Below are 12472 nucleotides of genomic sequence, written 5' to 3' on the forward strand. Positions count from 1 at the left end.
TCAAGGTCTAGATTACTCTTCCTCTTACAGACAAATTTATCAACATATCTCAGAGACATTAGCTGTGAAACCAGAGCAGATTTTAGAGGGAGCATAGAGCAGATCTTAGGGCTGATGTCCTTTACATATGTATGCCCATGAATCTTGCTTATTGTGAGTTTTTATTTCCTTATTCAGATTCCTTCTACCCTAATTCCCTCAAGAATGTAATGTCTCCCTTGAACTGTGTAAACTGTGAAGTCCTCATCAGCTCCTTTATGGAAAAATAAAGTCAGGTAATATGCACAATGTCTTTTGCTTGGAAAGAAAATGAATATCACATCCCCTTTGCATGTTCTGTATAATACAAAAAACTGGAGAGACAGAGTGTGAGTTCTCATAGACAGAATAGCACTAAATTGTACCATACAGCTATTGTTTAGAGACTGAATTATAGTGTCATTAAGTGTAATCAAAGAGGCTGTGCTATTAAAAATTGGCAGAAGGACTAACATGTGTTATTTTAACAACCCTAGAACCTCCTCTGAAAAAAAGGTTACATTTTCACATGTAATTTATGAAAAATTTTACGTTGAAGATATAATTTTAAATAGTCCATGATTGTTCTTGGATTGGAAGAATCAACATTGTGAAAATGACTCTACTACCCAAAGCAATCTACAGATTCAATGCAATCCCTATCAAACTACCACTGGCATTTCTCACAGAACTAGAACAAAAAAGTTTCACAATTTGTATGGAAACACAAAAGACCCCGAAGAGCCAAAGCAATCTGGAGAACGAAAAACGGAGCTGGAGGTATCAGGCTCCCTGACTTCAGACTATACTACAAAGCTACAGTAATCAAGACAGTATGGTACTGGCACAAAAACAGAAAGATAGATCAATGGAACAGGATAGAAAGCCCAGAGATAAACCCACGCATATATGGTCACCTTATCTTTGATAAAGGTGGCAGGAATGTACAGTGGAGAAAGGACAGCCTCTTCAATAAGTGGTGCTGCGAAAACTGGACAGGTACATGTAAAAGTATGAGATTAGATCACGCCCTAACACCATACACAAAAATAAGCTCAAAATGGATTAAAGACCTAAAGGCCAGAAACTATCAAACTCCTAGAGGAAAACATAGGCAGAACACTCTATGACATAAAGCACAGCAAGATCCTTTTTGACCCACCTCCTAGAGAAATGGAAATAAAAACAAAAATAAACAAATGAGACCTAATGAAACTTCAAAGCTTTTGCACAGCAAAGGAAACCATAAACAAGACCAAAAGGCAACCCTCAGAATGGGAGAAAATATTTGCAAATGAAGCAACCGACAAAGGATTAATCTCCAAAATTTACAAGCAGCTCATGCAGCTCAATAACAAGAAAACAAACAACCCAATCCAACAATGGGCAGAAGACCTAAATAGACATTTCTCCAAAGAAGATATACAGACTGCCAACAAACACATGAAAGAATGCTCAACATCATTAATCATTAGAGAAATGCAAATCAAAACTACAATGAGATATCATCTCACACCAGTCAGAATGGCCATCATCAAAAAATCTAGAAACAATAAATGCTGGAGAGGGTGTGGACAAAAGGGAACACTCTTGCACTGCTGGTGGGAATGTGAATTGGTACAGCCACTACGGAGAACAGTATGGAGGTTCCTTAAAAAACTACAAATAGAACTACCATATGACCCAGCAATCCCACTACTGGGTATATACCCTGAGAAAACCATAATTCAAAAAGAGTCATGTACCACAATGTTCATTGCAGCTCTATTTACAATAGCCCGGAGATGGTAACAACCTAAGTGTCCATCATCGGATGAATGGATAAAGAAGATGTGGCACATATATACAATGGAATATTACTCAGCCATAAAAAGAAACAAAATTGAGCTATTTGTAGTGAGGTGGATGGAACTAGAGACTGTCCTACAGAGTGAAGTAAGTCAGAAAGAGAAAGACAAATACCATATGCTAACACATGTATATGGAATTTAAGAAAAAAAAAATGTCATGAAGAACCTAGGGTAAGACAGGAATAAAGACACAGACCTACTAGAGAATGGACTTGAGGATATGGGGAGGGGGAAAGGTAAGCTGTGACAAAGCGAGAGAGAGGCATGGACATATGTATACTACCAAACGTAAGGTAGATAGCTAGTGGGAAGCAGCCGCATAGCACAGGGAGATCAGCTCGGTGCTTTGTGACCGCCTGGAGGGGTGGGATAGGGAGGGTGGGAGGGAGGGAGACACAAGAGGGAAGAGATATGGGAACATATGTATATGTATAACTGATTCACTTTGTTATAAAGCAGAAACTAACACACCATTGTAAAGCAATTATATTCCAATAAACATGTAAAATAAATAAATAAATAGTCCATGATTACTGTGTAAGACATATTAATTCTAAAAAACAAAAAATCACCTATCATCTCATCTCCCCAAAATGATATGTATTGACAGTGTAAATTTTCTTTCTGTATTTTCTGCATGTATATATGTATGTATATATGCATAGTTTAACTATGTGAGTAATAGTTTCTATATCGAATATAATATATATGTTAGGGTCCACTTATTTAAATTATGGTATATAGTTCTTGAATTTTATTTTTTTAACCTACCCTTTTATACTAAATCTTTCCCCATATTTTTATATGCAAACCATTGTTTTTGATGGCCGAACAATGGATATAGATATAAGAATACTTGGATAGAAGAATGTTTCCTTCCCACATATATTGCAACTTTTTGGTCATTTACCACAGTGTACCTTATTTCATGTTGAGACGATGCATTCAAAGGCTCCTCGGGAACAATAAAATAAGTTCCAATGCCAAAATATCTAATAGAAACTGGGACCACTTGTCATATGATCCCTAGGCATAAACTGAACTCAGCCACATAAGGAAGAAATGAACAAACCCAGGCACTTACTGATTTCGGTAGCAATGATTGTTATGTTGTGCCACACGCTTAATTCCCTGTCAAGCGGTGTTGCAAGCGTTATCTTCCCATCATCTGCATTAACGTTGAATTGTCTCTCCAGGTCGGTGTGCCGGTCGATGGAAAACCTACAAAACAGATACATTTGTAATCTACTTCACTGTTTCTATGATCCATACATTCCACAGCAGACCTTTAGTAATCCTTAGAGAGCCATAGTTGTGAAGTCAAATGAAATGGGAAACACAATGGCATCATAATTTGTAAAACAAAATGACTGAATGCAGCATAAGAAACTTAATAATTATTGTCTAAGGAGTAATTAGCTACATATGCAACACGGAGGTCATAAACTGCCATCAGTTTCAATAGGTAACATCTTCAAAACTGGATGCTGATGAAGAGTTAATTGGACGATCCATCACATTTATTGGACAGCTTATGATAATTAGCAGTTGCCACAAAATACCATATAAAACAATGAACCCAAGCCCAAAGCAAGATGGCACTAGCCAGCAAGTTATTTGCGGCAGTTCAAAGGAAATGTGTGTTTGTGTAAAACTTGCATTTGATTACACAGTATGTATGTGTTACTGTCGTTGCTGCTGTTGGTTTGTTTTGTTTTCATTTTAAGTAAAATATATATTTAGTCTCCTATTTGTCTGTCTATAGAAATCAGATGTTTACTGATTCTCTAGGAAAATTTTTTAAATTGGAATAGATATTTTGGCAGATTTACAACACACAATTTCATGAAATTTAAAACTTTAAGTGGGCAGGTTAGTAGTTTCTCTGTTGAGAAAACTCTTCCAAATAAGACAACATTAAGATGCTTTGTGTCTATGGCCAAGTGCTTCTTGGGAACACTAAGTATCAAGATCATACAGGAATTATTTTTTTCACAACATTAATATCCTTTTTATACACCAGTATCTGAGCTTTGGCAATGGAATGCCAAATATAAAAAGCTATATGTCTTAAGGAACATAAGGCATAATTAGAAATATCGGTCTATAAATAAGCAGTGAAATAAACTAAAACAGGATGGAACAGAGGCTCAAAGAAGGATACTGTAGACTAAATGTTTGTGTCTCCCCCAAAACTTATATGTTAAAATCCTAACTCCTAATGTGATGGTGTTTGGAAGTAAGGCCTTTAGGAGGTAGTTAGGGTTAGAATAGGTCATTAGAGTAGGGCCCTCCTGATGGGATTAATGACCTCATTTAAAAAAGAAGAAGAAGAAGGGGACATAGGCTCTCTCCCTGCTCTCTGCCAATGAGGATACAAGAAGAGAACCATTTGTAAACCAGAAAATGTGCCCTCACCATACACTGGATCTGCTGGTGCCTTAATCTTGGACCTCCCAGCCTCTAGAACTGTGAGAAATACATTTTTGTTGTTTAATCCACCCAGTCTATGGTATTCCATATCTGTAGAAGGACAAACTCAGACCAAGGCCATGTACAATCCCATCTAGGAGGAAGGACTGAAGAAAACCTTCATGGCTGAGGTAACCTCCTAAGAAGTGCACATGAATTCGATTTACTGGTACCCGTTAATGCTAAATATGAAACATGGTCCATGGCTATTTGGAGCTTAGCATATTTTTTTTTACATGGTTTTTATGGACATTTATTCTATCATTAAGAATAAGACTATGTTATTATAACAAAATGAGAAAAAAATAAATTTCCCATAGTGTTCTGTCTGTAGGTTTGTACTGTTAATATTTTAGTGGATTTCACTGCAAACATATATATGTATTTTATGTATATCTACTTATTTATGTGTATGTACTTATTTGTCTGGTTGTGAAGATTAAAAATAAAGCATAAATCAGTCTCTTATTTGTATCTATATCTACCTATAAAGAAGGATGGATAAGTGGATGGGTAGATAGATGATAGGTAGATAGACAGACATATAGGGATATGGATAACTCCTTCCTCCTTTTAGCTATTTCTTTTTCATTAGAAAGGATATTTATATCACTTATACCAGATGCAAATACCAAGAAAAAAGGCATTTCTGTGAATCTTCCCCACCAAACACAAGCATCACTAAACATTTTGGAATAATATTAAAAAACACTTAATTTTATTGACAATAGCTTATTGCTGAATTACTTGGTAAAAACATGTACCATGAAATTATAGTTCCTGGTAAAGACTTAGATATAAAGAAAACTAAGACACTGACATGCATCTATACACCAGGAATTTACAAACCAACCCCATGCCTAACCCCCAGGATGATTAGAGAAATTCAGAAAGAATTTAAGAACCCAGAGGCATATCTGAATTAACAGTGCTTGCAAAATAATCCTGAGCATGAGGAAGTAAGTGTTCATTGCAAAACATTTCAATCTGTTGTATTACAGGACAAAAAAGACTAAAAAACCTTTTCTTGGGGAACAATGATTGTTGATTTTCTTTATCTTTATCAACAATGATTGTTGATTAGACCTATGAAGTTCCAAGTTGAACTGTAAAATAACTGAAAAGACATGGGTTTTGCTCCGGATATCATGAACACTCTGTCTCTTAAAAGAGCTAAGGAATGTCCAGAGGATTAATTATCACTATCTGCATCATATTCATAAATAAACTTTGCAGGCATTGCTGGGTTGTAGTAATTTTATTATCTCACTGCTGATATTTCACACACTCATGCATCTACCAGTTTCCCAGAGGCCACAGTAAATGAAAATCAGTCTAATCACTGATACTCAAGAATCCCAAATCTGAAACACACTCCATGGCTATTTGATTGCTGTCCAGTAAATGCCTAAAACTTCTGGCCTAGAAGCAGCACTGGGAACAATGACAGGGTTTTGGAAGTTGGTATTTAAAAAAAAAATGCTGTTTGTTTAATCCCTTAGTTAAAACTATATTACGCAGGGACTTCCCTGGTGGTCCAGTGGTTAAGACTTCGCCTTCCAATGCAGGGGGTGTGGGTTTGATCCCTGGTCAGGGAGCTAAGATCCCACATGCCTCACAGCCAAGAAAATAAAACAAAAGCAATACTGTAACAAACTCAATAAAGACTTTAAAAATGATCCACATCAAAAAATTTTTTAAAAAACCTGTATCATGCAGACCTCAAATTTGGAATAAATTATATCTCTATTATTTATACATTGCTGTTTCTGAGATAATTAACAAATTCATTGAGCCTCAGTTTCTTCACTGGTCAAACATGAAGTACTCAGATCCCAGGTCTGGTTGTGAAGATTAAAAATAAAGCATAAATCAGTCTCTGGTGCTTAAATAGGTGCTGAAGATATGATCATCATCAAATCACCATAATCATCATGTCCCATTAAATGAAACTTTATATAAACTTCCCTCCTTGGAAGGTGGTGGGGAAGGCCCCTTTCTAATAGTTTATAAATAGCATAAACCTGGAAAACATTTGGGGGTTATTTAACTCCCATCACTCTAACAGAGGCAGGGATATTGTTCTCATTTTTTAAAGATCCAGTTCATGACAGACTTTATGGGGTGAGTCATAAGAATTTATAAAATAGGCTATAAATACAACCCTTTAGTAAGATCACAGGTAAGAATGTCATAATATTACAAGATCACACAATGGGAGGAACTTGGGGAAAACAATGACTTAGTTTAAAATTCAGTTTAAAGTCTACCTCAACTATTTCAAGAAGCCTCTTGCTCCCTTTGTAGACATTTCACACATTTTATTGCCTAACAGACTTTATAGTAAAGGCTGCCAAGAGCCTTTGCTAAACTGTTCAAAAATCCAGACTTAACATAGTCAATAAGCATGCATTAGACACCAAACGTATACCAAGCACAGTGCTAGATGCCTTTTTCTTTCTTGCATCCTTCTCTCCTTGGTTTCTTGTAGAATGAATAAAAGAAAAATCACTCTTACACAGATGTTACTTAGTTGTGTTATTAATCTCTCTGTACCTTTGTTACCTAATCTGTAAAATGGGAATTATAATAGGTTTTGTGAGATTTAAACAAGGTAATACCTATAAAGCACTTATTGCAGTGCCTGGTATGTAATAAGTGCTCAGGAAATATCTACTGAAAATTTTTAATGTTGTCATTACTTATCTGGAAACAATAGGTTTCTACTGACAATTCCCAGGCCTCTCTTCAGTGGTAAGCCAGTATTCCTTTTACTCCTGCTTCTTTGTCCCTAAACAGTTCATCTGGGTTCTCATATCAGTGGAAGCAAACACAAGGAGGCTATCACTTTAAGTGATAAAATAAAGCTGAGGAGATGGAGCATGTGGGGAGGCTCCTACCTGCACCTCTAGCACCATTCTAGTGTTCATTTTTCTACCAACTTTTCGGACCAAAATCTCCATCCCATACACTGACCATTCAAGTTCAAAGCATTATTGGACACATTCACTTTTGTATTCATACTGAATACTATATGAGCATTTGCTATCATAGTTAAAATTAATTACATTTTTATATAAGTTTGAAATGAATTACATAAAGATTACCCATATTTTAAAAAACTGCACCCCACACGCCATTTTTAGGAATGTTCTCAGAAGATCCGTGCTCCCCACCGATAGCTACACCACTCCATCACTAGCTGCAAAGATTCAAGTTGCTTTCCTCTGGCCCTCTAAGCTGCCACCATCCACTCCACTATCTCAATTTCTCCCCACTCCTCCTCATTCCACTGTGTGACACAGCCACATCACTAGCAATAAAAGTCAATACTCAATTATAAGACTCGATATAGGCTCTTTCCTTAAAAGCCAATTGACAGAGAATAATTTCAAAGAAAAGCAGAGTGGGTTCAAAATAGCAAACCTGAAGTACCAACTTAAATTTTAGAATCCAGCGTACCAAGCAAGTTCTCCAGATGTCATGATTTTGCATAGATGTCCCAGAAGTAGACACTAAGCCATTCACTCTGTTTTCTGGGATTCCTAGCGTCTATCTGAATAGCAACAGATAGAGTGCAAGAAACAGAGAAACCAGAAAACCTTCAGTCTAATCTCACCTGTGGGATCTCATTAAAACAATGTAACTAGTCATAATCTCATAGGCCCATCTATAAATTGGAGAAAGTATCTATTTCACAGCATGGTTCTTTGCAGTAAATGAGTTGATACATGACTCAGATACAGTAAACTAATTGGTTAATTAATAGTCAAGTCTTCAAACCCAGAATGACTGTGAAAATGAATAACTAGAAATAGAAAGATATAAATAAAAACAACCATTCACATCCTTCAGTAGTTTCCCAAGTGACACTAGAAAAATGTTCCAAAATTATTTGTAGTGTTTGTCTATACAAGTCATCACCCTTTTCAAAATATCTGCTACCAACATATCTGCTTCATAGAGCATAGACTCTGAGCTGAAGAGATGAGAGTCTGTACTGGGTTTCCTCTCTCAACACTCATCCACAAGGAGCCTTCTGGACCTGGCCCGAGTCTTCACAGATCTTCTCTTCCTTAAGGTTGTCCCTCCTATTATTCTACAGGTAAACATTTGCTGGACTTTTGCTCTTTATAGACAGGAAGAGATTGTTTGATTTATATATCATAACATCACATTAGTTGGAATTTTGTACTGCAGTTACTCAACAGCTCACAATAGGAAAGATGCACAAACATTTACTGAGCATGGCTTGTTATTATGTGTGAAACATGGTGGTAAAGAAATATGAGGAAAAAGAGTAGACGGGATAAGAAAGTAAAAAAAAAAGAATAAAGAATGAATTTGGTTCCTACTATATCTACTGAAAATTTCAATGTCTTCTAATTTATATCTTAAAAGTCATAGGGGGCTTCCCTGCTGGCGCAGTGGCTAAGAATCTGCCTGCCAATGCAGGGGACGTGGGTTCAAACCCTGGTCCAGGAAGATCCCACATGCCACGGAGCAACTAAGCCCGTGCACCACATCTACTGGGCCTATGAGCCACAACTACTGAAGCCCACGTGCCACAACTACTGAAGCCCGCACGCCTAGAGCCCGTGCTCTGCAATAAGAGAAGCCACCGCAATGAGAAGCCCGTACACTGCAACAAAGAGTAGCCCCTGCTCGCCGCAACTAGAGAGAGCCCGCGCACAGCAACAAAGACCCAACGCAGCAGCCATAAATAAATAAATAAAATCTATTAAAAAAAAGTTAATTCTGCATTAAAAAAAAGTCACAGGATTTGTATCTCCAGTATTGAAGTCTCCATTCTAATTTCTTAAATATGCATCTGTTGGATTTGCTATTCCTTTGCAGATTTACTTAAGATGCATTAGACAAAAGACCTCATTGGAAAAGAGTAGAATATATTTTGGAGAGTCATCTTCCTGCCACAATAAGAAGAAACTTCTTATTAACACAGTGTGGAGTGGTATTTGAAAAAACAGGCCCCTTGGGTTATGTTAACGTCAACTCTAATGATGGACGTTTTGGAAATAGACATTCTTATTCTAAAACAATGGATATGTTTTAGAAACTGCATCACCCTCGATAACCAGTATTCACGGATGCCCTATTTAAACTTTCCCATTTTATTCCAACAAATATCCTGGTTTTCTTCAATGCTAGTGTTCCTCTAACCTACAGTAGTATGTCTTAGAAATAAATCCTAAAGACTTCATCATTTTACTTTGTGGAGGTAAGGCTATGGATGCAAGGAAATTCCTACCTAGATGCTAAGCACTTTGGAGATCTAATTTAACCTACTGCACTCTGACCATGAACACAAACTTTGCCACCAGTTCACTCAATCAAGAGTAGTTTGCAGAGGTCAGAAGTTAACATAAGATGTCACTGGTGCAGTGGTTGAGAGTAGGTCAGAATGGACAACTGGATATTACTGTGTTGGAAAAGATCACCCTTTTTGTATTGCTGCTTTGTATTGCTGTATTGCTTTTTGTATTGCTGCTACTGTTTATATTAAATTACAACTTTTACCTGAGTCATATGTTTACTCAATTATCACAGCCCAACTATTTACATTTCATACCAACATTTGGCACAAAATCCCATCTCTTGTGTGTATGTGTGTGTACATAAGACAGATTTTATTCTCAGCATACAAATATTATATGTACTTATACATTCATTCATTCATTTATTCATTTAAAGCACCGCCTACTCCCTCTTTCCAATCTCAACCCCATACTACGTACCTACAGAGACCCTCTGTCCCTGCTGAATTTCTGTTTCTTGTTTGCAATAAAGAACATCAGACTGTGATGTTCTAATATCAAGAATATTTTAAGGATTTTCAGAACCAAGCTCCCATTATCAAGGAGTCTTTTTCACTCCCCATGACTTTGGTGCCACATTGGAAGGGTGCAGATTAAAGTCTGGAGTGTACACAAGAGATACACTGATTATCTTAATAATCAGATAAAGATAAATAAGTTTCTTTTAAAAAAGTTATTCTGGACTATATTATTTCTAACACAATATTTGTGAAACCCCTGATGATTTTTCAAGAGAAAGACCCTTTTATTCCTAACTTCTCTGCTAGGCCAATTTATACATCCATCCTTAGTTTCTTCAACTGAAAAATGAGAACAATAAGATTGCCTTCTTTTAAAGTTTAAGGTAAATCCCAAATTAGGTAATGCACTGTAAATTTCCTTTTGCTTTTTAAAAGTGGTTTTACATGGAATATTTATCATTATTTGTAGAAGATACTCTGCCAAATATCTAGGTATTTTTAAACAACAATAACAAAATATTCGAAAGATTCTGCTATTTGGTGTCCATGTGGAGAGACATGTTTTCACCCAAAGGACGAAACAGATTCAGCCACCACAGTCATCCTCAGATACTTTAATTTTTTAGGGTCATATATAGAAATCTCAGATTCCAAATCTGTTGGTTCAAATAACATCCCATTTTCTGAGTATGTGTTTTGTTTTATAGTTTGTTCCACTCATGCCTTGAAAAGATAGCATCATAAAGCCAGAATCTCATGTGTAAATTTCTGCAGCCACAGAACCGAAAATAGATTTTTCTACAGTGAGTCCCAGAGAAAATTTGATCCATGATTAATTCTTTAATATTTATGTAATATCTTTGGAGAAATTCTAATTTTCTCCCTGAGTCATCAAAATAATCATTCATAATTGAGAACTCTAAATATGATATGATGGCAAAAATATGAGAAAATTGAATGCAGTTTTACATTTAAGAGATTAAATGTAAAATTTTAATTTTTATTTAATTTCAATAAAGGCTTAGTGACTGCTTCTTTTGGTCAAGTATGATGCTTAATGCTTGAACAAAGCCTCCTCTCTCAGACACACTGGCTATGACTTTCTCATTATTTACAATGAAAAGCAGCAAGCTCTGTAATAAAGTAATGCTTACATTGCAGTGAGTAAGGGTCCCCAGATGTGCCTGCGAAAGGGAAGGTGTGGTCAGAGATGACACCAAGAGGAGGCAGCATCTGTCTGGGGACAGGAAAAATGAGTAGCATTTTTCCAGGCAGAATATGTAGGGAGAGCATCCTCAGCAGGAAGAAATGCATGGAGAAAATCTTGAGTTTGGGTTTGTTTAGGAAACTAGACAATTAAAGGACCAGACTAGGTGTGGTGAGAGCAAAGTTCTGACAGATAAGCAACCTATCATTTCTTCCCCATCCCTTCTTTCATTTTGTCTCTTCCATCCTTCTTTCCTTCACTCTTTATTGAATATCTCTCATGTACAAGGCATTGTGTTAGTTGCCAAGACAGACATGGCCTTGGCTGCTCTCATGTAACTGAGTCTATATCTGGAGAAAGACAATGAAAGAAAATAAGATTTTGTAAAGTTAACGGTGATGTATTCATGAAGAAGAAAAGAAAAGGGATGAGATGTATAGAATATTATTAAAATATGCCTATCAAAAGAAACAGCAAATATGAAAAGTCTGAGTTAGGAAGATATTCAGTATGTTTGAAGACTTTAACAAAGGATAGTATTGTTGAAGTTCAAGATTCAGTGCAGGGAGAGCATCAAGGGGTACATCAGGAAGGACCTTGGAAACTGTGCTGAGGAATTCATTTTTTCACTTGTAGGAGATGGGAAGCCAGTTGAAAAAATACAGAAGGAGAGTGATATGACCTAAACCACAGCCAGATTCCATAGAACTTTCTGTGATGTAGAAATGTGCTCTGTGCTGTCCAAGATGGCAACCACTAGCTCTATGTGACTATTTAGCCCTTGAAATCTAGCTAGTGTGATTGAGGGATTGAAATTGTTATTGTATTTAATTTAAATTCATTTTATTTGCATTCAAAGAGCCACATGTGGCTAGTGGCTACTGTATCAGCAGAGATCTAAACTGAGTTAGAGGTCACTTTGGCACCTGTGTGGATATCAAATGGCGGGAGATGGGCAAATGGGGCTGTTTGTAACTGCTCACATGAGAGATGATGGTGTTCCAGCTTAGGAACTAAAATAAATAGGACGTGGTTATTATTTGGATGTGGGAAGTAAAGGACATTAAGGAATCTTGAAGAAACACCCTTATGGAAGGCTCATAACCTCTTCTATTAATCTACATTGCT

At 36.5% G+C, this 12472-nt stretch overlaps 1 protein-coding gene across 2 annotated transcripts in view; it reads right to left on the reverse strand.

Annotated features, from left to right (window-relative positions):
• Window positions 1-12472, reverse strand: part of CDH8 (cadherin 8) — a gene marked incomplete at both ends in the record, with an annotated part of 356696 nt that overhangs the window by 120463 nt on the left and 223761 nt on the right. For both annotated transcript variants that reach the window (XM_082677661.1, XM_082677660.1), the window contains one exon: window positions 2953-3089. In XM_082677661.1, the coding sequence (XP_082533787.1) occupies window positions 2953-3089 (137 nt within the window). The remainder of the gene's footprint in view (window positions 1-2952; window positions 3090-12472) is intronic.

Source organism: Grampus griseus, assembly GCF_964374135.1.
Source record: "Grampus griseus genome assembly, chromosome: 19".
In the NCBI taxonomy this organism is placed as follows: Eukaryota; Metazoa; Chordata; class Mammalia; order Artiodactyla; family Delphinidae; genus Grampus; species Grampus griseus.